A 26,478-nucleotide genomic window follows, 5' to 3' on the forward strand; every position below is an offset into this window, starting at 1 on the left:
CAGCCACTTTCCTGGGATGGACTCACCAAATCACCGGCCATGTTGGGTCGGGGCCGGCACTGGAGACCGGGGGCTTCTGTCCGGGAGCCCAGCTCTGCTCTGTGTCTGTGGCGGAGCTCTTCTGAGGTATCTTTGCCTGTCAGACATCCCCTCTCCTCCCCTCCCCTCCCCTCCCCCCGCCCGATGGAAGTCAGGATAATTATAGATTGAAAACAATAGATGACGCCCTCTGGGGAGCTTTCATTGTTACAGCTGGTGGGAAGGTGTGAAAATTGAACAGGTGGGTAAGTGCAGGGGTCTAAAACTGGGGTGAAAAACAACCTCGCTCTGACTTTCATTTGCGTAAACTTCCCCTTTTCAGCCCATGTTGTTTGTTTGTTTGGTGGTTGGTTTTCCCCAGAGATTCGGTGACAAAGGCCACAGACCTCAGAGAAGATTGAGGCCTCCTGGGGCGTCTTTTTGAGAACCTGCCATGCAGGAAGGTGAAGAAGGAAACTTTACGGCCGTCCTGGAACTGGGGATAGAACCCAGGAGTCCTGACTCCCAGTCCCCCAGGGCTGCCCGGAGTGGGGGCAAGAGGGGCAATTTCCCCCTGGCCCCAGACCCTGCAGGGGCCCCCACGAGAGTTTTTGGGGCCCCTGGAGTGGGGTCCTTCTCTCACTCCAGGAACCCTGGAAAACTCTTGCGGGGCCCAGGTTCCCGGAGCTTCTTCCGCTCCTGGTCGTCGTCGGCAATTCGGTGGTGGGTGGGGGGTCCTTCCACCCCGGGACCCGCCGTCGAAGTGCCCTGAAGACCCACAGCAGGAAGATCCTTCCGGCACTTCAGTGGTGGGTCCTGGGGCGGGTCTTCAGCGGCAAATCGGCGGCGGGGGGCCTTCTGCCCTGGGACCCGCCACCAAAAATCCCAGGCCCCCTGAATCCTCTAGGTGGCCCTGCAGCCCCCCCCACTCTAATCTTGGAGATCCCTGCTCACTACCACACCTGGGGACAGATCCTAGGGGGTGATGTTTCAGCCCAATCCTCACTAACCTTGTAAAGACCAGAGAGAGAACCCAGGAGTCCTGACTCCCACCCACCCAGGATGGATAGATTGACAGTGGGCGTCTATGGGGATAGATAGATGCCCTGTACACTAGAATCTGAAGCAAGTATCATGTCTCCCTTATAGCATCTTTTCTTTCTTTTAACGTCTCCTGGCAGTTTGTTGTTGCTATACAAAGGGTCTCTTCTTGTCCTTGCTCCTGTGAAGGTGGTGAGAAGTAGCTGGGTGGTTCCTCGCACTGTGACTGGTGGTGGAATGTCCACTGCAATTTGGCGTGTTTAGAACTGATCGATTGGTGGAGTTTCAGGGCACAAGAAGGGATCACTGTGATCGGCATGTTCCCCGGCGATTCCTGGCCCAAGCCCCCACCTTCCGGTCGAGCAGAGCAGTTAGAAAGAGAGGCCAAAGCTGGCTTTAAAGACTCCGAGTCATAGAGAGTTCACCACAGTCCAGAAATCAGGACTGCAACCCCCAAAGTATTGCAAAGCTGTGAAATTTCCCTGGTCCTGTCAGTGTCCCGGAGAGGCAGATTGACGAGCCCAGAGGCCGAGGTGTATGGTTTGAAAGCTCTGTTTGCACAGAAGGGCAGGGACCGGAGGAGAAAGGGCGCGTGTTGGGTTATCTCATCCATCCATGACTCATGGAGGGTTCTTCCCTGGCTTTAACCAATGGTCTTGTGATCAAACAGAGGAAGGGACTCAGGGAACTGGCTTCAACTCCAAGATCTCCCACAGACACCCTCTGTCAGCTTGGGGAAGCCACATCATTGCTCCATGTCTCAGTTTCCCCATCTGTGCAATGAGGGTGATGATGCTCACTGCACACTGGAGAGCTGAGATGGGCTGGACTCAGGTTGTGAGGTGCCTGGGGAATATTTCAGCCTTGCAAAGGACCAGAGTCTCCTCTCAGCATCACTCGCACAAACCAGAGCTATTCCACCGGAGCTGCTCCAGGTTTACACTGGAACGGCCGAGGCCAGAATCCCATTTCTCGTGTTTTTCGCCCGTCGCTAGGACACCACTGCACAATGGGAAGCTAAAGGCAGAGAGAAGGTCTGTGACAGGCCCAAGGTCCCACAGCAGCTGGGAACAGAACCTGAGTCCTGACTCCTTTTCCAGTGAATTGAGCACTGGGCCATGCAGCCATTGGGCCATAGAAGGAGGTGGATAGACGGATGGAGGTTGATAAGTGACGTGGTTTTCAGATTTCCCCCATTTTGATGGTTTCTCTTATACTCTTTTTATTTTTCCAGCAAAATCCTCACCCCCCTCCGTCTTCCCCCTGGTTCCCTGCTGCCCCAAGCCTGGCAATGCTCCCCCGGACACAAGCTTGGCCTGCCTTGTAACTGGCTATTTCCCAGCACCAGTGGACATCAAGTGGAATTCGGGCAAAGTGACCCAGGGGGTCACAACTTTCCCAGAGGTGCAGATGAGCGACGGGCTCCTCACCTGGAGCAGCCTGCTGATCATCCCTGCCAGGTCTCGGCAGGGCGACACCTACCAGTGCGATGTGACACATCAAGGGACACCACAGACCCCGTCGAAGAAGTTCCCTCAGGAGTGTAAGACACGCGGCAGGGGAGGGCGGGACAGCCAGGCTGAGCTTTTCAAAGCACCTAGAGGGTCTGGGAGCCAGTGAATCTTTATCCACATCCCGTAGGTGCCTTAGGAAAAACCTCACCCTGAAAGTCTGGGGAAAGTTGGGCCCAGTGTTGAAACACACTGAGCCCTGGTGCTTTGTCACTGCAGATCTCCTGCCCCCAGCACCCCCTCCATGGACCCCTGAACGAGGGAAACCTTAGGCTGAAAGGCGCCCTGGGCAGAGACCTACGTTCCACTAAGGGGGAGATTTTTTCAGCCCTGCCTAAAGGATTTAGACACCCGGTTCCCATGGGAACTTGGCATGCAAATCCCTTAGGCACCTAGGGAAATCTTAGACCCACAGCCGGGCTGAAATGGCACCTAAGCCTCATGCTGGTCCCTCTGTACAGGGGAATCTTCGGCTCACTGCCTTTCACCCTCCCCCTCCCCCAAACCCACCCAACCCCCTCCCACTGGGGAGGTGGAACAAAGCCCATTCGCTGCGTCAGTCCAAAGCCTCAAAGCAAAACCAGTGCAACTCAGAGCCCAGGGTCCCGGCCACCAGGGCCCCCCAGCGTTCAGCCGGCTGCATGGGGAGCACCCCCCCCTTTCCACTAGGTCACCTTTCCTGCATGTTTCCTAGGCCCCCTGCCTGTCCATATCTAGAGATTCCCCCTCAGGCGCTTTCCTCAGCACTGAGCCAGAAGCTTTCCCTGCTATAGCCAGCAGCAAGCAGCCCCATGGGACTACAATTCCCAGCAACCACTGGCCTTAAAGGGGCAATACCCCCATAGGAGCTAGCACTGGTTACACCTTTGTCATGGAGCTGGGAGTGTTCCTTGCACTCCCGCTGTGCTGGGGCATCTTTTGAAATGGACACAAGCCCAGAGCCGCAAACCTAGGCATTCTGGGGTCAGAACTTCAACGGGTGTAAATCGACTGATCTCCGCTGAAGTCAGTGGCACTGAGCCGACTTACATCAGCTGAGGATTTGACCCTTTATCCGTAGTCAGACACAGTCAGTCCTGTCCCAGGTTTTCTTCTGATGCCATGTCAGGCTGTGCAGCACCACGGTGCCCCTTAAATAGGGGACATTAATTGAGGGAAACTAGTTCAAATAAACAAACACAGCTCAGGTTCCAGCTTTGTCCCTGCTGTTTACCAGGGAGAACACACTCCACGCAGCACGTGCAGGAAGAGGCCTGGAGGCTTTTAATATTTGCCTAGATGATTTAAGGGCCCTGTTCCCATTTGTTTTAATCCCTTACATGGCTGTGAAGAATCTCAGCCCTGGAGGCTGATTAAAGTACTCAATGTAAACGTACCACAACAAGCTGGGGGTTGCTGGTGCTGGGAGGACTGTAGCGTTAGCCCTCTCTCTGGAAGGGGACTGGGGATCTACAGAGAGTGACACTGGACTGTGTTGTCCCCTCTCTCTGCTCTCAGGGTGTGATTCGACAACGCCACCCCAGGTTCACCTCCTGGTCCCCACCTGCGAGGAGAGCTCCACAGGGAGCCAGCTGGAGCTGGTTTGCCTCCTCCTGAGCTTCAAACCCAGCAACACTGACGTGAAATGGCTGGTGAATGGAAAGGAGAGCAGCCCCCCCACCCCGGCCTTTTCCTCTGCCATGCGCACAGACGGCTTCTACATGGGGCAGAGCCGCATGAACGTCACCAAGCAGAGCTGGGAGCAGGGGGACGTCTACACCTGTCAAGTGACCCACCCAGCAGTGGGAGCAGAGCTTTCCATGCACAACACCAGCAAGTGCTTGGGTGAGGGGCTGGGCCCGTGCATGGCGGGGAGGTGGGGTGGAGAGTTACTGAGAAACCAGCCCTGCCGAAGGGTAGGTGGGACTTCACCTAGACACCAGTGTGACGGGAGACATAGGAGTGCCATAGAGAAACTGGTGCTGCAGGTGGATGGGAAGAGAAAGAGATACCATGGCTGGCTGGCTGGGAGGGACACTAGGAGTGTTCTGATGGAGGTGGAGGGATAGATTAGATTTCAATCGTCCTTTTCTGCCTTTCCACATTATTTGAACTGGTCACTGACGTCTCTTTGCATTTCTCAGCCTGCCTCAGAAGCTCACTTGACCCAACCATCTACTTAACCAAACCCTCCTATGAAGACGTCATCACAAATTCTAGTCATGTTACCTGTCTAGTTCTGGGCTATGACTTAGCAGGCAGCAGAATGGCATGGAAAGTGGATGGGCAGGTCAGCTCTGCGGCAAAGACAGAACCCCCCAAGAAGAACAGCAACGGGACCACCAGCCTGGTCAGTTCTCACCCTGTGTCGCTGGCACAATGGGGACAAGGCACCAAATTTACCTGCAAAGTGACCACACCCTGTTCTGGAGAACTAACCCAGGAGATAACCATGAGCAATACAGGTGAGGAGCCCTGGCATCTCCAAGGGAAAGGCAACGGCCAGTCACTGTGAATTGGGATTAGAGGGTGAAACTCGCCCCACACACGTCCTAGGCAGCCTTTATGTCCCAGTTAAGCCCCCAAGTAGGACTTTAGCGGCACCTAGTCCCTCAGCACAGGGGTGTGTTGCAGGTAGAATTGGTATTTCCCCTGTGAATCTCTCATTCTCAATCTCTCACTAATTTCCACTTGCACAGTTTTTCCAGGATTCCCTTCCTGATCATTAAATTCCAGCTCCTCCAAGAATTTCTTTCCCTCGGCTCCCTGGGAAACAGGGATGTGGCCTGTCAGGGACTCTGATCTGACGTGCGTCTGTACTTTTTACCTCTGGAAATCCGGCAGGTGCTTGTCACCCGCCATCTGGCCTTTCAGGGCTATTTCCGGTGAGACTCTCCCAGAGTGTCCAGTGGAGTAAGATGCCCAAATCCCATTGAAATACCCAAGGTGTCCAAGTCCTTAAGGCAGTGTGATGATGATCTCGAAGGGGATGAAGATGACGTCGATGACAGTGAAGAGGGAAATGAAGATGCTGGAGGAGAAAAAATGTTAGAATGCTGGAGAAGATGTAGATAAAGAGGAAGGAAGTGATTATGAAGACAAGGGAGGTGAAGAAGATGAATATGATGATGGTGATGAAGACGAAGATGATGATGTTAAGTTGTTGCCATTTAAGGTTGAGGATCTGGGAGGTCACTGTGCACTCTGCGGGGAAGGCTCTTTGAGTTTCAAGGGAGATGATGCTCAGTGGTTGGGTTTTTGTTTTGCCTGGTCTAGCTTCACACATACCCTGAACAGCTGCCCTCCCTGGGCCCTTCACACAGTGATAGCTGCTGGAGCTAAGTCCTTAACTTACCAGACATGCAAACAAGTCTTATTCTTCTCTTGCCCCTCTTCCTTTTCATTTAGGCATCAGGAAGGAGCCCTCAGTCACCGTCTCCCGAGCCTACCACGAAGACATCTCTGGGAATAGAGTCTCCTTGACTCTCATCTGCGAAGCTAGCGGCTTTTACCCTGAAGAGATCAGCATCTCATGGTTGAAGAACAACTCCCCGGAACTCAAGTCAAGTTACAACAATGGGCCTGTGTTAGGAAGTGGCACTTTCTTTGCCTACAGCATCCTGAAGGTTGAGCAAAGTCAAGGAGAAGGAAATTACACCTGCGTGGTGCATCACCCGGCCATGGAAGAGCCCAAGAGTGTTGTGGAAAAGGTGTCCCTTGGTAAGTGGATTCTCAGAGGCACGTATTAATTTGGGGATGTCCACACTCTTTCTTATCCCATCCAGCCAATGGCATGAACAAGTGCATGACTCCATGTGAGTCCTGGTGGGAGGAGTGGCAATGAAGGATTTCTATCTCCATTACGATGCCGTATCAGATTGAGAAGCTGATGAATTCATGCAAATAAAGGAGAGAAACCCCTCAGTTCTATTGTCCCACATTGGGGCTTGGGCATCCATGTGAATCTGGACTCCCAGCTCCAGCAGGATCCACTTTAGAAACTTATTTCATGAGCCAGACCATGCATATCCTTCAGAGAACATCCAGTAGAGGCCGTTGTCCCTGGGTGCCAGGGATCCAATGAGTCTGGGCTTCCCTGTTGAGATTTCTAAAGGGATTCAAGCTCTCCCCTCCCCCATCGGTTTGTAGTGGGATTTCTGGGACTCAGGCCCTGAGGGACTTTGGCAGATCGTGGTTCTGAAACGTAAATGGCCCCTTTGCCTGTGCAGGGGTTTAGGGAACACAAGTTCCGTCCTGAGCCCTGCGTGTGGTGAGGTGTTTAGTGGTTAGATCGGGGGGTCTGGGTGCCAGGCATGGCCATGTTCAGGTCATTTGTGCTCTGTGTCCCAGCTGCCATCTCTGGGAAATGGGGATAACCACGCTGAGCTCAGAAGCGCCATTAAGCTCATGAATTTCAGGCCAGAAGTACCCTGAGTTTAGCAACCACGGCAGGTCTGTCCCTGGCCATGTTTTCTGCAATGGGGCTTTCTCCCAACAAAACTGGAGACCTTCAGATTTGCTCCTGGCTCCCAGATACCGTAATAACCATAATGGGACTCAGGAATCCCAATCCCTCCGTTGGTTGGAAAATCTCAGCCATTGTTCCTGCTGCTCCATAAGATGAGAGTCCCGCCCTTCCACCAGGGAACCCAGTGCCCTATTTACAAGTCCAATGATGCTCAGCCCCTTTCCCAAACAGCCCCTGGGCTTTGCACCCCTGAGAGAGGGGCACTCAGTTACCACCTGGTGCCCGTTGACATATTTTCTCAGCCCAGCCCTGAACACCTCCTCCTGCCCCCACCAGGTGTCAGCAATTGTAATCGACACGCTCTGGAGGTGTCTCTCCTTCCCCCTTCCCTGGAGGACCTCTACATAGCGCAGAACGCCACCATCAGTTGTTTGGTGAGTGGCATGGAGACCCCCGGCAGCCTGGAGGTCTCCTGGAACCGGGGTAGCGGGGGCCCCTTGGTTGTGGTCTCCAGGGATCCGGTGCTGCAGGAAGATGGCACCTACAGTGCAACCAGCATCCTGCGGGTGTGCGTGGAGGAGTGGCAGGCAGGGGAGGAGTTCACCTGCACCGTGAAGCACCAAGACTTCCCGTCAGCCATTGTCAAGACCATCCACAAGAGTCACAGTAAGAACTCAGCCTTTCCCCTGTAGGGGGCGCCAGCTCCAATCGGGCCGCAGGCTGGGGGGAATGGCTGGCACAGGGTGTGGGGAATGGGACACGGGACCTTCTGTCTCTAGGGGGCGCCAGCTCTGATCCGGTTTCAGGTGTTGGTACTGGGAGTTACAAATTTGTGGGTGGGTCGAAATGTGCAAATTGATGAGAAGGAAGGAGACGGAGAGTCAGGACTCCTGGGTTCTTTTTCTGTCTCTGGGAGGGGAGTGGGATGTAGTGGGTTAGAACAGGGAGACTGGAGGCTGGGACTCCTGGGTTCTAGCCCCTTTTCATGGAAGGGATTTGGATTTAGTGGGTTAGTGTGGCCCGAACTCCTGGATTCTGTCCATGGGTCTGGGAGAGGCGTGGGGGGGTCTAGTGGGATATTGCAGGGGGATGAGGGTGGGAGATGGTAGCCAGGACTCCTGGGTCCCAATCCTTAGCATTAACCTCTCGCTGTTTCTCATGGCAGTGGTCTCCCTCCAGGCCCCTTCTGTCTACATCTCCCCTCCTCACGCTGAGGAACTGGCTCTCCGGGAATCAGCCACCATCACCTGCCTGGCCTCCGGCTTCAGGCCCAGAGACATCTTGGTGACATGGACCCAGCAGGACCGGCCCGTGCCCCAGGAAGCCTACACCAACATCGGCCCCGTGCGTGAGGCTGGGAAGGAGGAGCGCTACTTCATCTACAGCAAGCTCAATGTCCTGGCGTCCGAATGGGAGCGCGGGGACACCTACGCCTGCGTGGTGGGGCACGAGGGTCTGCCCATGACCTTCATCCACCGGAGCGTGGACAAAGCTTCTGGTAAACCCACCGCCGTCAATGTCTCTGTGATCTTGTCCGACACCGATGTCACTTGCTACTGAGGGGCTCTTCACGGCGTATCTGAGATGGCCACAGAACCTCGTGGGGCCTTGGATTCCTCTGAGCCTGTGTGTAAAGCTGTGGTAGTTCTGGTGTGCGGAGCGTTGCTGTGTGTGTAATATGCCCAAATAAAATGGACCATGCTGGAGCTTGGGATGAAGGGTGTGTCTTCTGTCTGAGACTGTCTGTGTGTCTTATCTACCCACCCACACTTCCTCCCACAATATCTAGATGTATCCATCCACCCTTCTTTCTTTCGCTCTAGCCATCCTCCTTTCCTTATGGACTGTCTACATCAATTCATCCTTCCACAGGATCCATCCATCCATCCTACCCTCTGCAGTACCTGTCTCTTTGATTCTACCATATCCATCCATTCATGCATGGAAAATCAGGCAATGTCCTCTCTGCATCCATCCATCCTCATGCAGTGTCATGTTTCTACCTGCCCATCCCTCTGCAGTGAGTTGCTCTCCATCCATTGCTACTGATGATACTGCAGCTCCTAGATGTCCTGACTGAGGTTAGGGCCCCATTGGATGGGCACTACATGAACACATGTAGAGCAAACGTGCTGGAACCAAGGAGCTGATAGTCTAAGCAGAGAGAGGCTGGGAGGGGATATTTTGGCACAAAGGGATTAAAATTGGGACACTAAAGAGGAGTGAGACACCCAACTCCCACTGCAATTGTGAGTTTATTTCACTGGCACCTCATTTCCTCAGAGTCCTTGAAAGACCCCAGCCTAAGTGGCTTGTCTCTGGTCACACTGCAGGTCAGTGGGAGAGGTGGAAATAGAGCCCTGATTTCCCATCTCCAAGACTTGTTTCTTAACCATTGCACCTGTCTAGCAATGTAGCCCTGGCTGCTATGGCATCAGAACTCCTTGCAGATGCGTCCTCACCTGACCACATTAGGTGAGAGGCAGAGCCCCCAGGAATCTGGTGTTATGGCTGCCGGGAGCTAGGCAGCGGGTGAGACTGAGTTAGGAGCCTCCATTCCCACCAGCTCTATCCCTGGATGTATGAACACGGGGTGGGGTGCAGGGGAAGTGATTTCACCTCTGTGTTCGGGGTTAGGGAGACCGATAATGGAGCAGCATTCAGTTCTGGAGGCAACATGCAATGACAGTCAGAAAAGGTAACAATGGTAGGAACCATTAGGAAAGAGAGAGACAATAAAATAGTAAATCTCATAATGCCACCATATAAATCCATGGTATGTCAATAGCTTGAATACCACATGCAGTTCTGATCGCCCCATCTCAAGAAAGGTGTATTAGAAATGGAGAAGGTACAGAGAGGGGATAAAATTGATCATGGGGATGGAACAGCTTCCGTATGAGGAGAGATTAGAAAGGCTGGGACTTTCCATCTTAGAAAAGAAATGACTAAGGGGAAATATGATCGAGGTCTATAAAATCATGACTCGTGTGGAGAAAGTGAATAAGGAAGTGTTATTTCCCCCTTCACATAACACAAGAACCAGGGGTCACACACTGAGATTAAATGGCAGCTTGTTTAAAACAAACACAAGGAAGTATTTCTTCCCACAACAGAGTCAACCCGTGGAACTAGTGGTCAGGGGATGTTGTGAAGGCCAGAAATATAGTTGGGTTCAAAGAAGAATTAGACAAGTTCATGGAGGATAAGTCTATGAAAGGTTATTAGCCAAGATGGTCATGGATGCAGCCCTAAGCTCTTGTTGTCCCTAAGGCTCTGGCTGTCATAGGCTGGTTCTGTACGACAGCAGATGGATGACTCAATAATTGCCCTGATCTGGTTATTCCCTCTGATACCTCTGACATCAGCCACTGTTGGAAGACAGGATACTGGGGTAGATGGACCATTGGTCCCATGCACTGTGGCCATTCTCTTGTCCAATATTCAAAAGAAGGTTGAAAAATTGGAGAAGGTGCAAAAGCGAGCTAGAAAAATGATTAGACGGCTGGAGAAAATGGCTTCCAGTGAGAGATAGGAGGAGACGAATTGGCTGAAAGAGACATTCAGGAGATGGCTTCATGGATATTTATAAGTACCTCCATGGGGAGAAAGTACCGGGCAGTAAAGGTCTGTAACTTAGTATAGAGAGACTTAAGAGGAGCCAATGTCTGGACAGATAGAAATGTAGAATAAAGCACTGCGGGGTGGGTCAGGGTTTTGCTGACACTGCAGATTCAGTCTGCCGGACTGTCCTGGGCCTCACCACAATGCGGCCCAATTGCCAGAGTCTAAGTGGCAGCCCTTGGATTCTGGGCTGTGTGGCCTAATGGGCCGAGACAATATGGCCACCCATGAGCACAGAGCGGTGTGGCCTAGTGCCCAGGGTCAGTATATCAGCCCTCAAGTGCAGGATTTTGTTTCCTAGGGGTTAGAATGAATATAGCGGCCCTTGAGTACAGGGGAGCGTGGCCAAGCAGCCAGGGTGAATAGAGAGGCCCTCAAATGCAGGGGAGTGTAGTGTAATGGCCAAACCCAGGGGCCGTCACCAGAGGGGGTGATGGTCAGGGTAGGGGGACACGGGCCCACCCGACTCCACCGGGTCCTGACCCAGGGCCCTAGCAGTGGTGGAGTGGTCCACCCCTGGGTCAGTGGGGAGTCATAGAATCATAGACTCAAAGGTCTGGAAGGGACCTCGAGAGCTCATCTAGTCCAGTCCCCGCACTCATGGCAGGACTAAATATTATCTAGATCATTTCTGACAGGTGTATGTCTGATCTGCTCTTAAAAACCTCCAATGATGGAGATTCCACAACCTCCCGAGGCAATTTATTCCAGTGCTTAACCAGCCTGACAGGAAGCTTTTTCTAATGTCCAGCCTACACCTCCCTTTCTGCAATTGAAGCCCATTGCTTCTTGTCCTATCCTCAGAGGTTAAGGAGAACAATTTTTCTCCCTCCTCCTTGTAACAGCCTTTAATGTTATTGAAAATGGTTCTCATGTCCCCTCTCAGCCTCCTCTTCTCCAGACTAAACAAACCCAGTTTTCAATCTTCCCTCACAGCTCATGTTTTCTAGACCTTCCATCATTTTTGTTGCTCTTCTCTGACTTTCTCCAATTTGTCCTCATCTTTCCTGAAAGGTGGCACCCAGAACTGGACACAAGACTCCAGTTGAGGCCTAATCAGTGCAGAGTAGATCGGAAGAATGACTCCTCGTGTCTTGTTTACAACTGTCCTGATAATATATCCCAGAATGATGTTCACTTTTTTTGCAACAGTGTTACACTGCTGACTCATGATTAACTTGTGATCCACTATGACCCCCAGATCCCTTTCTGCAGTACGCCTTCCTAGACAGTCATTGCCAATTTTGTATGTGTGCAACTGATTGTTCCTTCCTAAATGGAGTATTTAGCATTTTTCCTTATTGAATTTCATCCTATTTACTTCAGACCATTTCTCCAGTTTGTCCAGATCACTTTGAATTTTAATCCTGTCCCCCAAAGCACTTGCAACCCCTCGAAGCTTGGTATCATCTGTAAACTTTATAAAAGTGTACTCTGTATGCTATTATCTAAATCATTGATGAAGATATTGAACAGAACCAGACCCAGAACTGATCCCTTTGGGACCCCACTCGTTATGCCCTTCCAGCATGACTGTGAACCACTGATAACTACTCTCTGGGAATGGTTTTCCAACCAGTTATGCACCCACCTTATAGGAGCTCTATCTAGGTTGCATTTCCCTAGTTTGTTTATGAGAAGGTCATGAGAGACAGTATCCAAAGCTTTACTAAAGTCAAGATATACCACGTCTACCACTTCCTCCCTATCCACAAGGCTTGTTACCCTGTTAAAGAGAGCGAGCAGGTTGGTTTGACATGATTTGTTCTTCATAAATCCATGCTGTTACTTATCATCTTATTTTCTTCTACATGTTTGAAATTGATTGCTTAATTATTTGCTCCATTATCTTTTCGGGTACAGAAGTTAAGCTGATTGGTCTGTAATTTCCTGGGTTGTCCTTATTTTCATTTTTATAGATGGGCACTATATTTGCCCTTTTCTGGTCTTCTGGAATCTCTCCCATCGTCCAGGACTTTTCAAAGATAATTGCTAATGGCTCAGATATCTCCTCATTGAGCTCCTTGAGTATTCTAGGATGCATTTCATCAGGCCCTGATGACTTGAAGCCAACTAACATCTAAATCATTTAAAACTTGTTCTTTCCCTATTTTAGCCTCTGATCCTATGTCATTTTCACTGGCATTCACTATGTTAGATGTCCAATCGCCACCCACCTTGTTGGTGAAAAGCGAATCACAGACATCATTAAGCACCTCTGCCATTTCCGCATAGTCTGTTACTGTTTTCCTCCCCTCATTGCAACACTGCAACATGCTGACCTTACACAGGTGGGAGATACCACTCCCTCCACCTCCCTGGGACACTTCCGACCGGGCTTCCTGAAGCTGCAGTCCATGTCACGTCGGGGTCTCCGGGCTCCTTGGCGCTGGTAATTCCCTGGGACTCCGACTCCTGTTGGTCAGCTGTAGGCAACAGGTCTCTGGTCTGTGTCTTGAGATCTCCGCCTTCCGCAGGCAAGGGCTGTAATGGCTCCGGGGCTGGAGCCTCGACCAAGCGTCCTTCCTCCTTGGCAGTCAGTGCAGAGTGAGCTGGGCTGCTCTTCTTTATACCAGCAGAGCATTTGGAGCGTGCTTAGCATGGTCTGAGGGGCAGGACTTCCTCCACTCCGAGGGGGATTAACCCTTTCCTGGCTAGTGCGGGTAAGCGCACCCCGTCACAGGCACGGAATCTGGAAGGGAACCACTGGAACTAACTTCCAGTGGAAGTGGTGGAGTCTCTGTCTTGAGATTTGTACATCCAGCCTGGGCTCCATTCTGGAAGATATGCCCCCAAGAAAGAAAGACAAGTCATTGGGCTCCATAGAGGGGTAGCTGGGTGAGATTCTCTGACCTGTGATATACAGGAGGTCGGGCTCATTGCTGTCATGGTCCCTTCTTGCCTTAAGATCTACAAAAGCACCAGTCAAGGTTTCAGAGCCAGGAAGGTCACATCAATTACCCACCACTGAACTCTATGGCCCAGGCTTACAGCGCACTGGTGGGTGAATTAAGATTTCAGCTGGTACCTCGGTGCCAGCCCTTTCATTGCCCAGGTGTGTACTAAGTTGAGGAGGCTCCAGGCCATTTCCTAGTTGACATTTGTGCCATTGACAAGACACATGGATGGGCTCAGGGAATGCTGGGCTGTGAGTCCTTCCAACTCTTGGGAAGGGGTCCCCAATGGAGCCCAGGCTGGTGGTGAGTGACAGAGGCTCCTACTGAGTGGTGTCCCATGTGGAATGAGTTGGGAGAGCTCTTTGCTCAGTCCCCATGAGGTGCCTTCATTTCCCATGGTGCTGCTACTCCCCAGGAACTGGTCCCAGCATGGCTCAAGCTGGCATTGACTGGGAAGATGCTGCTGTCTGATGGGTGTGCCTGGCCCCATTGAGTTCTGCACTGGCAGGTCTCAGCCCAGTTCCCTGGCTGGCCAAGGGAGGGGGAGGGCATGCTTGGGGAGGGGCGTGTAGTGCCGCTGGCTGGGGTTTGCAAAGAAGCCAAAGGGCGTGAAATTTAATGGAAGTTGGGGGCTGAAATCCCCGAGGCTGCTCTGAGAATTGCAGCCTGTGACGGGGAGTCTCCACCTGCAGCTGCCCCGTCTCCCCTGGCAGGGAACCCTCTGTCTCTGGCCCTGGACAGGAGCTCCTGCCAAGAGCACAGACCGGAGCTCCCTGCTGTGCCCACTCAGCTCCTTGGCTTAACGAAGAGGCCTCTCTAACCGGCCCGTTTGTCTCCTCCCCAGCGCCTCACTGCCCAGTGGAGGACCAAGGCATCGATGCTGAAGGAGGAGAGGAGGAATCTGACGGTCTCTGGACACCTGTTGCCTTCATTGCTCTCTTCCTGCTCAGCCTGTTGTACAGCGCCGGCGTCACGCTGCTTAAGGTAACAGCAACCGCTGCCTTCATGGCCACGCGTCACTGCTTCCAGCAATAACCAGTGCTCAGTAATCTATCCCACCCCATCAGCATGCAGCCACCAGCCATCAGCCATCCTCGGGAACTACTCAGTCACCCACATTCAGTGGTGAAACTCCGTGAGCACAAACGCAAGGTAACCACTTGGGAACGAACAGCCATTAGCCCACATGCAGAATGGGAACTGACTGCCTAGGAAGGAGCACTGTGGAAAGGGATCTGGGGTCGTAGTGCATCACAAGCTAAATATGAGTCAATAATGTAACAGTGTCGGGGGAAAAACAAATTCTGGGCTGTATTAGCAGGAGTGTTGTATGCAAGACACAAGCAGTAATTCTTCTGCTCTGCTCCGCGCTGATATGGCTTCAGCTGGAGTCTTGTGTCCAGTTGTAGGCACCACATTTCAGGAAAGATGTGGAAAAGTTGGAGAAAGGCCATAGGAGAGTGACAAAAATCATTTAAGGGCTAGAAAACATGAGCTGTGAGGGAAGATTGAAAGAACTGGGGTTGTTTAGTCTGGAATAGAGAAGACTGGGGTGGCCGGGGCGGGGGAATGACATGGTAAATTTTTGAAATACATAAACGGTTGTTACAAAAAGGAGGGTGACAAATTGTACTCGTTATCCTGTGAGGACAGTACAAGAAGCAATGGACTTAGATTGCAGCAAGGGCAGTTTAGTTTGGACATTGGAAAAAACTTCCTAACTGTCAGGCTGGGTAAATACTGGAACAAATTGCCCAGGGAGGTTGTGGAGCCTCCATTATTGGTGGTTTTTAGGAACAGGTTAGAGAAATACCGGTCAGGGATGGACTAGTTATTACTTAGTCCTGCCCCCCGGCAGGAGACGGGACTAGGTGACCTCTCGAGGTCTCTCCCCGTCCTACGTCTCTATGATTTTACGGTTGTCAGAGGCTCAAACCAAAGTCAGGAATTGGAGCCCAGGTTTAGGACCAGGTTACCTGGAGAGAGGAAAGCCTGGGGCCAGGACAGGAGCCGGGCTGGGGCCAGGACAGAAGCTGGGCTGGAGCCTGATGGGAACAAGGCAGGAGCAGGGCTGGAACAATCCACACAGCTGCTATCACCAGGGCTGTCCAGAGTGGGGGCAAGTGGGGCAGTTTGCCCCAGGCCCCCACAAGAGCTTTTCGGGGCTCCTGGAGCAGGGTCCTTCACTCACTCTGGGGGCCCTGGAAAACTCTCGTGGAGCCTGGGTCCCCTGAGCTTCTTCCGCTCCAAGTCTTCAGCGGCAATTCGGTTGTGGGGAGTCCTTCCGCCCTGGGACCTGCCACAGAAGTGCTGGGTCTTCGGCAGCAATTCGGCCACAATTCGGCGGCGGGGGACCCCAGGCTCCCTGAATCCTCTGGGCGGCCCTGGCTATCACAGCTCTGCGGAAATGCTTTGGGCAACTGCTTAACTTCTGCTGGGCTTATGAGCTGGTCTCCCGACCAGCAGTCAGGGCGGAGCCGATGAGGCAGCCAGCTACAGGCCAGGTGCGCGCGTCAGGTTGCCTGGGATTGGTGCTGCTGCCGGCCAGATTCCTGACAGGGCCCAATGATCAATCGGAGGTAATCAGGAATGATTATTTATTAACAATCAACCACCCATCATCACTAATTAATGAGTTCCCATCAAGGTTGATTCAGCACTGATCAATAAATGAGAATCAAGAGTCTATTATCAATTCCAATCATTTATCACTGAGAAAATCAATAATCAGGGATTGGCTATTTCTGGTCAGTACCTAGTGATCTGTAATTAATGCTGAATAGCCATTACTCAGCAATTAATTATCAATAATCAACTCTCACGGATCAGTAATTAATGTTATCAACCATCAATAAGCTGCTAGTAATTATCGACTGATAATAATCACTTATCAATAATCAGCAATCAACGATCAATGACCAAAAAGGAATGGTCACTAATTAAGAAGCCAGAACAAATGTTCAGGGACCAATGAGCGTCAATCACTCACCACTCGGCCATGATCACTGAGGATCCGTAGCGGGGCCCAGATGCACCAAGGGCCCTAGGAGCCTGTGAAGCCGGTTCTGTGGCGGGGACCTGGTGCCGGGGCCTGGAACCAGAAGCAGGATCGGCTTAGACAGCCGGGGCTCCCCAGGGAGTTGGTGTGCGGCACCCGCTGGGCAGTGCCCGTTCCCTGAGGCGGTTTGACAAGGCTGGTGTCTCTGTCTGGAAGTTGAGATGCAGCTCAACGCAGACATCCTGGCAGGACGCAGGCGTGGCTGGGCCAGGTCCATGGCCCGGGCTACCCAGCAGGACAGGGTAGATGGTCCCAAAGGTCCCTTCTGGCCTTGCTCTCCCAGTGTAGGATGCTGCCCGTGAGCCCAACACCGGGTCCAACGGCACCGTCCGAACCCCTCTGCTCTCTGTGTCCCACAGGTGCGGTGAGCGCCCGGCTCCGGGCTCCTAGGAGGTGGACAGCACTGCTTCATCCTCTTCATCCCTCCCTCCATCGTCAGCCCTCCCGGGCTCCTGCCCTCTCTCCGGACACCTGGAGGGACCATGTTCCACGGCAGCTCAGAGGGCGCCACAACGACCGCTGAAGGGTCTGAGGTCTGCAGATCCCAGAGCAGGGAGGGCAGAGTCCTTCCCCGGACATCCCCAGGGGGCAGCCCACGCTGGAGCTTGAACTCAGCCCTGTACCCCTCAATCCTCCACTCCCGTCCCATGGCAGGGACTGGATTTCCTTGTGCGTGTGTGTGTGTGTGTGTGTGTGTGTGTGTGTGCGTGTGTGTGTGTGTGTGTGTGTGTGTGTGTGTGTGTGTGTGTGTGTGCGCGCACACGCATCTGTGTCCCAAGTTCTGGTCAACCTGGAATCTGTCAAAGGACAAGAGTCTCATTGGCTCCTTTCTTTAACTTGCAACTTACACAGGAAGTTTGAGTTTGATCCAAAATAAAATGAGTTCAAAATTGGTAGCTGCATTTCAGAGTGGGTTTTGGGGGATTTAACCAAGGAGAACGCTAGTCACTGTATTTCTCAGTCCCCCGGTATTCATCTATGCATCCGTCCATCCTCATACATACACATCCCTCTTTCTTTCTTTCTTTCTTTCTTTCTTTCTTTCTTTCTTTCTTTCTTTCTTTCTTTCTCATGCATGCCTCCTTAACTGATCAGTGGCTTTCCCTGCCCCAGAGATCTCCCCTTCCTGCCCCTCCGTCCCAGCCTGTATAGGCTGAGGGACGAGGCCCCAGCTCTCTGGGTTTGTAGCTAGGCCCCCTAACTCCCAAAGGGGCCAGTTCAGCGGGCACCTGCCATTTCATTCTCCATGCCCGGAGGCGCCACCTACAGACACGACATGCTCCTCTGGAGGGCGTCAGGGGTCCCTGAAAGTCCGGGATGGAGGTTATGAATGAGATGGAGCCTGATTTGTATATTTATTTATTTATTTATTTATTTATTGTCACTCAGTGCACACAACAAAAGTCACACACACACACACCACCCACAAAAATCCCAATGAAGAGCTAAATATGCAATATACAGCATGACAGACACAACTCTGGCTCTGGTCCTGCCCCCGGGCGGGGGGCTGGCTGGCGCAGGGGCTGGGGAAGGGACGTGGGGCATCTCCCCTCTAGGGGGCGCTGGCTCTGATCCAGCCCCAGAGTAGGGACTGTTGGGCTCAGGAGGGTGGGAAGTGGGCGAGGGGTTGTTCCCTCGCTAGGGGCGCTGGCTCCCTGCATGATACGAGTTGTCCGGTCTCAGCCAAGCTCCGAGCAGGGCAGCGTCCCCAGTGGCTGAGGGCTGATTAGCCCATGTGGGGTGAGGTCCTGTCTCCCCCCGGGGGCTCTCCCAGGGGCACAGCGCTGGTGGGGGGCAGCTGTGGGACTCAGGGCGGTGTCGCCAATGGAGCCGGGTGTCTCAGCCCCTTGTCTCCGGGCGGATGGGGGCAGCAGCTTCTACACCATGCGCTGGATAACGTTCTTGTACTCGGGGCCACTCGCCTTCTTCAGCTGCACCATGGTGGAGAAAAACCACTTCACCTGCGGGGGGAGGGGCAGAGAGAGCAGGGGTGAGAGGGGTCAGCGCTGGGGGGAGCTGCTCTGTCTGTCTGTGTCATTCCTTCCTGCTTTTCTGTCTGTGTCTCATTCATTCAGTCTCTGTCTTATTCACCCGTTCTCCTTTCTCCTTCATTCTTCTCTTCTTCCTTTCCCCTCCACGCTGCCCTCTACTGTGCTAAACTCATTAATTCCTTCGTTCCTACGTTCGTTCTCTCTCTCTCACCTTGAACAGGGTCACGGTGGCGCTGTAGCACACGCTCAAGAGGAAAAGGGTGATGAAGACCGAGATGCTGGACCAGAGGCCGTCCAGCTCCTCATCCTCGTCCTCGCTGCAAAACTCACCTGACATGATCACCTCTGTTGAGGAGAGAGAAAGAAACATCAGCTCTGACTCAGCCACTGTCACAGAGAGAGCTCGGACTGTGCATCCAACAGCAACCCACCTATCCCCTTCTCTACCCACCCTTCCATCCCTCCACCATTCCTGCTCCAGACACACCCAGCCATCCTAAACCACACACCCCTCCACCCATCCATTTCTAGATACAACCATCCATCCATCCATCCATCCATCCATCCTCACACACCCCTCCATCCATCCGTCCATCTATGACCACACACCCCTCCATCTATCCATCTCTAGATATAATCATCCATCCATCCCCACACACCCTTCCACCAATCCATCCATGACCACACACTCCTCCACCCATCCATTTCTAGATACAACCATCCATCCATCCATCCATCCGTCCAACCGTGACCACACACCCCTTCATCTATCCATCTCTAGATACCATCCATCCATCCCTACACACCCCTCCACCCATCTATCTCTAGACACAAGCCTCCATTCATCGAACCATCCATTACACGCATCTTCACTTGTTCTCTCCCTTTGCACACCCTCTCTCTCCCTCCATTCCCACAAGAGAGGTGGCTCAGGATCCCTTAGAGGGTAAATTCATAGGTGTGTGTGAGGTGCCAGGATGCGGCCGCAACAGGGGAGCCCCCTAAAGACCAGGATGGATGGATTTCACGCGTGTACCTCTATGACACTGATTCCAATGTACCTAAACACTCAGGAGTCACTTCTGATGGAACACAGCAACCTCTGGGGCTGTTTCTTTAGGGCTCCCTTGGGTGGCACTGGGACGGTGGCATCTGGTGGCTGTTTATAGAGGTGGTCTCTCAGCCGGCACTGAGATGTGCCCCCTTTGGTGTGGGACACAGGGGCTGTTTAGATAGGGACTCCTTGCCTAAATGCCAAGCTGTAGCTGGCATGGGGTCTGCTGATCACTATTGCTTTGATGAACAGAGCCATGAGTCATTTAATGACAGGGAGGCTCATGTTTATCTCTCAGAGGAAAGATGGTGACCCCTGTATCACAGTGCCCCCTAGCATAGCAGTGGGGGCATTGAGGTCAGCTCTGACTGTGAGGGGAGAACACCCCATACTGAGCCCACTGCAGGTGTGCATGGCTTCTGGATGATGCAGGCCTCACTCCCCACGTAAAGGGGGCTCCAAGGATTTGTTTGGAGTTGGTAGCTGCTTCTTAGATGTGGGTGAGGTATCCCCATATAAACTGACTCCCGCATACCCCACCCCAGAGTCAGACATATCTCAGTGCCGGGCGAGGGGTCCGTGAATAACCAGCCCCCGTGTTCCACCCCAGAGGGGACACAACTCAGCACGGGGTGAGAGATTCCTGTAACACCTGTCCCAGAGACAGCTGTATCTTAGAGCTGGCTGTGAGTGGAGGGATAACAGGCTGTGTGGCTGCCTCTGGGTGCATGTTTGTCTCTCTGTGTTGTGTGTCTCTCTGTGTGTACAAACACAACAGCCCAGGTGGGAGGGTCCCTGGGTCATGCCATGTTACATATGTGTCCATCTGTACCAGACGTCTCTCTCTCTCTCTCTCTCTCTCTCTCTCTCTCTCTCTCTCTCTCTCTCAGCAACCCCCCACTCTCTTACTGTGTGTGCCCCTGCGCTGCCCAGGATAACAGCATCCCACAAAGTGGGTATTCACCCACGAAAGCTCATGCTCCAATACGTCTGTTAGTCTATAAGGTGCCACAGGACTCTTTGCTGCTTTTACAGCCCTAATACTGCTGCTGCTGCTACCCACCCTTTGGCACCATGTGCCGAGCACTGGGCTTGGCACTGGTGTGGTCAAGCCCTGCGCTCGCCCATCCAGCCCTGGGGCTGACACACACACACGGGTGCATGTGGGTGCCCTGTTGGGGCTAGGTAGGAGATGGGGCTCATGTGCGGGGCCATAGATGAGTCTGCATCCTCTGTCCCACCCCACTGCCGGGGCCCCATGTCACCAGAGCTAGTGAGACTTTAGGTGAGTCCCCGCTTAGTGTCTGCTCCAGATAACAGCCCTACTACTGCTGCTGCTTTGCGAGCGCTGGGTGCCAGAAGCTAATCCCTGGTGTGGGGTGTTTGCTGTCTGTTGCTCTGTCACCCCCTCCTCAGCTACCACAGAGGGTTGGGGTGGAGGGAGACCCCTTAGTTTCTTAGCCAGCAGGAGTGGTGTGTGTAGGGGTCAGGGAATTTGAATTGCCTCCCTCCACTGATTCTGTCTCAAAACTCTCCCTGCTCCTCTCTGGGGTGAGATGGGATGTGGGGTAAATGTTGACCCTGACACAGCATCCCTCTGGGAATGCACAGGTTCTAGCCTAGAGGACCTTGCCTCAGTGGGATCCTAGAGATTGCTTAGCCATCCATCCATCCATCCTTCCTCATCCATAAACACCCATCCATCCCTATATCTTCCATCCATCTGTCCTGATCTGTACCATCCATCCATCCTTCCTCATCCATAAACACTCATCCATCCCTATATCTTCCATCCAGCCCTCCTGATCTGTACCATCCATCCGTCCTTCCTCATCCATAAACATTCATCCATCCATCCCCATATCTTCCATCCATCCCTCCTGATCTGTACCATCCACCCATCCTTCCTCATCCCTAACCATCCATCCATCCCTATATCTTCCATCCATCCCTCCTGATCTGTACCATCCATCCGTCCTTCCTCATCCATAAACACTCATCCATCCCTATATCTTCCATCCAGCCCACCTGATCTGTACCATCCATCCGTCCTTCCTCATCCATAAACATTCATCCATCCATCCCCATATCTTCCATCCATCCCTCCTGATCTGTACCATCCACCCATCCTTCCTCATCCCTAACCATCCATCCATCCCTATATCTTCCATCCATCCCTCCTGATCTGTACCATCCATCCATCCTTCCTCATCCATAAACACTCATCCATCCATCCCCATATCTTCCATCCATCCCTCCTGATCTGTACCATCCACCCATCCTTCCTCATCCCTAACCATCCATCCATCCCTATATCTTCCATCCATCCCCCCGATCTGTACCATCCATCCATCCTTCCTCATCCATAAACATCCATCCATCCCTATATCTTCCATCCATCCCTCCTGATCTGTACCATCCATCCATCCATCCTTCCTCATCCATAAACACTCATCCATCCCTATATCTTCCATCCAGCCCTCCTGATCTGTACCATCCACCCATCCTTCCTTATCCCTAACCATCCATCCATCCTCATCTGTATCTTCCACGGATCTGTACCCACCCATCCGTTCTTGTTCCTAACCATCCATCCAATGTGCGGTCCATCTTTCCATCCGTCCATCCTCATCCCTCACCGTCCATCCAGGCAACCCCATCCACTTATCTATCTATCTATCCCTTTCAGTATTCATCCACCCCTATCCCTCCATCACCATCAGTACCCATTGACTCTCATCCATCCATTGCCATCCATCTTTTCCCAAACACGCGTAGTCAGTCATTATCATATTTACCCATCCTTTCATCCTCATCTGTCACTCACTCACTATGTGTAACAACCCCTTCATCCAGGCACCTGCCCATCCCCATCAGTACCAATCCAGTGCCATATGTGACTACCAATCCATCACCATTCATTTATACATCCATTCATCCCCATCTCCACCATCCATCTATCACAGTCCATCCATTTATCCATCCATCACTCCTTCAGAAAGTGTGCCCATCCAACATTCGCCATCCATCCATCTATACCCCCCAACACACCCCTCTAGCCATCCATCCACCCATCTGCAGATCCCCAGACATTTTTTCTATCCCTTGACATCGATTTATCCATTGGCATCCACCCTCTTTGAACCATCCAACCATTAGTCCCTGTGTACAGTGCAGTCTAGTTGCAGGCACACTGGGTGGGACACGCAGGACACCTGGATTCTGTTTCTAGCTCTGTCATTGACATGCTTAGTAATTTTGGGCAGGTACCTCCCCCTCTTGGTACCTCTGTTCTCCTCCTCCTCTTTCTCTATTTAGGCTGTGAGAAGGACTGTCTCCTGCTGTCTGTGCTGTTCGCCCATCCCAACAGGGTCCTGGTCTCAGTTGGGGGTATAGGGGTTAATTTAATCCAAATAATGATCTCCCTACTTCTCTCTTCCTCCTTGTGATATCTCAGTGTATTAGTCCTGCCATCTGAAGTATGTATCCATTTAATCATCTCTCTGAACACCTGGCCTTCCAACTGAGATTGGTTTGAATGTCTCTTCCTCTGCAGTATGTGTGTAACTGTGCATCTACCCCCCTCTCCATCACTGTTTCCATGGTGTGTATGGACTCGTGCATGTATAAATCCTTCCTTCCATGGCATGGACCCACATATCTACCCACCCTTCCTTCCATGGCAAACTACTCATATTTCCTTTCATGGCATCTACCTGTGTATCTCCCCATCCATCCATGGTATATATATATCCACCCATACAGGATCTGGGAATTGGCATCCCCAGTCTTATAGCATCTCAGTTTCTCCCAGCCTGCAACCTGGGACCTCGTCCACCTTGGGCGACCCACAGATTTCACCCAGTCACACCACAACAAGGAGACCTGGGTGTGAGCTCAGACTAGTTCCATTTATTCATTTGTTGTCACTGAGGGCACAGAGATTATTTACAGGAAGCTGTACTGGACAGTGCTAGCAGTGGGGCTGGGATGAGCCTTCTTCATTTACCAGAGACTTTGCTGACACTGCGTTGGGTGAACTTCAATGAGAGGGCTTCGTGGATGACCATGCAGGTGTAGGTGTCCCCTCTGTTCCAGCTGGCCTTGCTGACTTTCAGCTTGCTGTAGAGGAAGAAGTCCGAGTCGCCGTCTCCATCCTTCATGGGCGGGGTGGTGATGTAGTCAGTCTCCTTTTCACCTTCATGGTTCTTCATCCACTGCACCGAGATGTCCTCGGGGAAGAAGCCCCGCACCAGGCAGGTGAGGCTGACGGAGTCTCCTTTGCTGATCAGCTCGTCGTTGTGGGGGCGCAGGAGGTAGACGCCCGGGGCGGAGTGCTTGCCTTCAGTGAGTGGGGACGGAGGACACAGATGAGCCATGCACATTACTCGTCTGGGGCACGTGGGGAGAAGGATGGTGTGTGTGTGTATGTGTGTGTGTGTGTGGGGGGCGGGGTAGGAAGATCCCCTCTCTCCTCCAGGGTGGAGGGGCTGGGGACTGGGAGCTGGTATCTCTGGAGCACAATTTGAGGGTGGGGATTTGGGGATGCAAAGGGACTCAGGGGCCAGGATCCCAGGTTGTTGGGGGTTGAGGCTTCCCCTTAAGGAGCATCCCTCCCTGCTGGGGACCGGGACTGAGTCTCTCCCCTTAGGGACCCTCCTCTCCTCTTACCTGGCTTCTTGGAGATCGATTTGATGAGGGGCGAGATCAGCTCCGAGTGCTCCACTTTGCAGGTGAAGGTCTCTCCGGCCTCCCAGTCGCGGGTGAAGATGGGCATGGAGCTGGAGGCGGTGAAGGTGCTGTTGAACTGCTCAGTGAGGGTCAGGGGATCAGGGATAACGGAGCCTGGCTTCTCCCGGGACCAGACCACCTGGAGGCCGGAGTCGCTAGGCAGGTTGACCACCAGGCAGGTGAGCATGGGGCTCTGGGCCACGTACAGGGCGGCAGGAGACGGGGGCACCAGGAAGACTTGGATGTTGCTGGAAGACGTTTCTTCTGGGGACAGGAGAGCCCAGGTCAGCTGCTAGGCCTGGTCTCCCCTGCCCAATCCCATCCCAGTCTCCCCTCACTCCCTGTCCTGTGCAAAGCCCATCCCAGTCTCACATGCTCCCCTCCCCCCTCCCTCCCTGCCCGTGTCCCCCTCTCCTCTTCAGACAGCCCGTCCCTGCTCAGCGTCACCTTGGCACTTGCGGGCGTGGTCCTGCTTTCTGGTGGCGGAGCCCGGGTGGGACACCTGGCAGGTGTATGTCTTGCCCTCCAGCCACACGTCCTGGGAGACACTGGCATTGCTGCGGGTGCTGAAGGTGCGGCCGTCGGCGTCCTTCTTGGCAGGGGCGGTGTCCCCATGAATTAACCCGGGCTCGCCGTCCACCAGCCATTCCACCTTCAAAGGCTCAGGGTAGAAGCCGGAGATGAAGCAGAGCAGCTGGATGGCACCTGGCTTGGTGGTGCAGGAGGAGTGGAGGACGTGCACCTCGGGGGCATGGGGTTCAATGGGGGTGGGCTCTGGGGGAAGGGGGACGGGTTAGTTGTTGTACAGACCCCTCCTGAGCCGGCCCCCCTCACTCCCTGCTGCACAGCGCCCCCTGCTGAGCCCCCTGCTCCCTGCTGCACAGCGCCCCCTGCTGAGCTCTCCCCACTCCCTGCTGCACAGCGCCCCCTGCTGAGCTCTCCCCGCTCCCTGCAGCACAGCACCCCCTGCTGAGCCCCCTGCTCCCTGCAGCACAGCGCCCCCTGCTGAGCCCTCCCCGCTCCCTGCTGCACAGCGCCCCCTGCTGAGCCCTCCCCACTCCCTGCAGCACAGCGCCCCCTGCTGAGCCCCCCGCTCCCTGCAGCACAGCGCCCCCTACTGAGCCCCCCGCTCCCTGCAGCACGGCGCCCCCTGCTGAGCCCCCCCTGCTCCCTGCAGCCCAGCACCCAGTTTGCAGCCCTCTGCCCCTTTCCCTGCATTGCAGCCCCATCGCTTCTCTTGGCGCGGTCTCTCTCTCCATCCACCCACCCTTCGGTGCCTCCACACCCAACACTATCTACCTGTCCCCATTCACTCCCATCTCTCTGTGGTGTCTCTCTCCATCCACCCACCCACCCCAGCGACTCCATCAGCTCACAGCACTAGCAGGCTCCCAGCCTCTCTCCCTGCAGCAGTCACCAGAGCAGGGACCGGAGAGACCCCCCAGCCCCTCCCTCCCCCCGGGCTGCACCGCGCCATCCCTACTTGGGATTTCCTTGGAGATGCTGCGGCTGGTGGACTGGTGCTTTACGGTGCAGCTATAGGTGTTAGATGTCCAGCTGCTGGCCGGGACGGTGACCTGGCTGCTGAGCGAGTAGAGGCCGCTGGAAGGTTGCAGCATGGAGGGATAGGTCCTCACGCCCGAGGAGCCGACGTTGGGGCTCCATGTCACGGTGACCGGCTCGGGGAAGTAGCCTTTGGCCAGGCATCCGAAGGTGACCTGGGGGGTGGTGACTTCGCCGGTGCAGGAGGTCAGGGGGAAGACAGACGGGGCCGTGGCACTAACTGCAAAGGGAGAGAGAGTGAGGCCATGAGACACAGCCCCACTGAGCCCTGCCCTGCTCCGTGCAGCACAGGCCCTAGCGGGGCACTGGGGCCAGCACTCAATGCCGGGGGAGAGCGTCCCCTAGCGAGCCCCACTCTGCTCCATTCACACAGCACAGTTTGGGGTGAGACTGTTGACAGTTGCAAGGTCTTACTAATGTCTGTGTGTAAGTGGGCACCTGAGATAGGCTGCCCCCCAATTTCCAGGTTGTGTCACAGACCAACCAGGATCAGGGCCCCCAGTTCACTTGGTGCTAAACAGACCCTGTTGTACTAGCTAT

General features: G+C 53.6%; 3 gene segments (V, D, J or C); 2 read left to right on the forward strand and 1 right to left on the reverse strand.

The window, feature by feature from the left end:
- The first annotated feature begins 472 nt into the window (after positions 1-472).
- Positions 473-8,716, forward strand: LOC123347476. The segment is given in 7 exon segments: positions 473-482; positions 2,294-2,602; positions 4,068-4,394; positions 4,694-5,014; positions 5,958-6,269; positions 7,354-7,683; positions 8,183-8,716. Coding segments are annotated over 7 exon segments (2,004 nt in total).
- A 1,824-nt stretch (positions 8,717-10,540) lies between these two features.
- LOC123348882 lies at positions 10,541-14,576 on the forward strand. The segment is given in 2 exon segments: positions 10,541-10,644; positions 14,383-14,576. Coding segments are annotated over 2 exon segments (240 nt in total).
- An 8,958-nt stretch (positions 14,577-23,534) lies between these two features.
- LOC123348877 overlaps positions 23,535-26,478 on the reverse strand; it is a 72,718-nt gene continuing 69,774 nt past the window's right edge. The window contains 4 exon segments of the C gene segment in view: positions 23,535-23,986; positions 24,316-24,639; positions 24,823-25,149; positions 25,859-26,158. Coding sequence covers positions 23,646-23,986; positions 24,316-24,639; positions 24,823-25,149; positions 25,859-26,158 — 1,292 coding nt within the window.

The sequence above is a fragment of the Mauremys mutica genome, chromosome 13 (assembly GCF_020497125.1).
Source record: "Mauremys mutica isolate MM-2020 ecotype Southern chromosome 13, ASM2049712v1, whole genome shotgun sequence".
Taxonomy (NCBI): Eukaryota; Metazoa; Chordata; order Testudines; family Geoemydidae; genus Mauremys; species Mauremys mutica.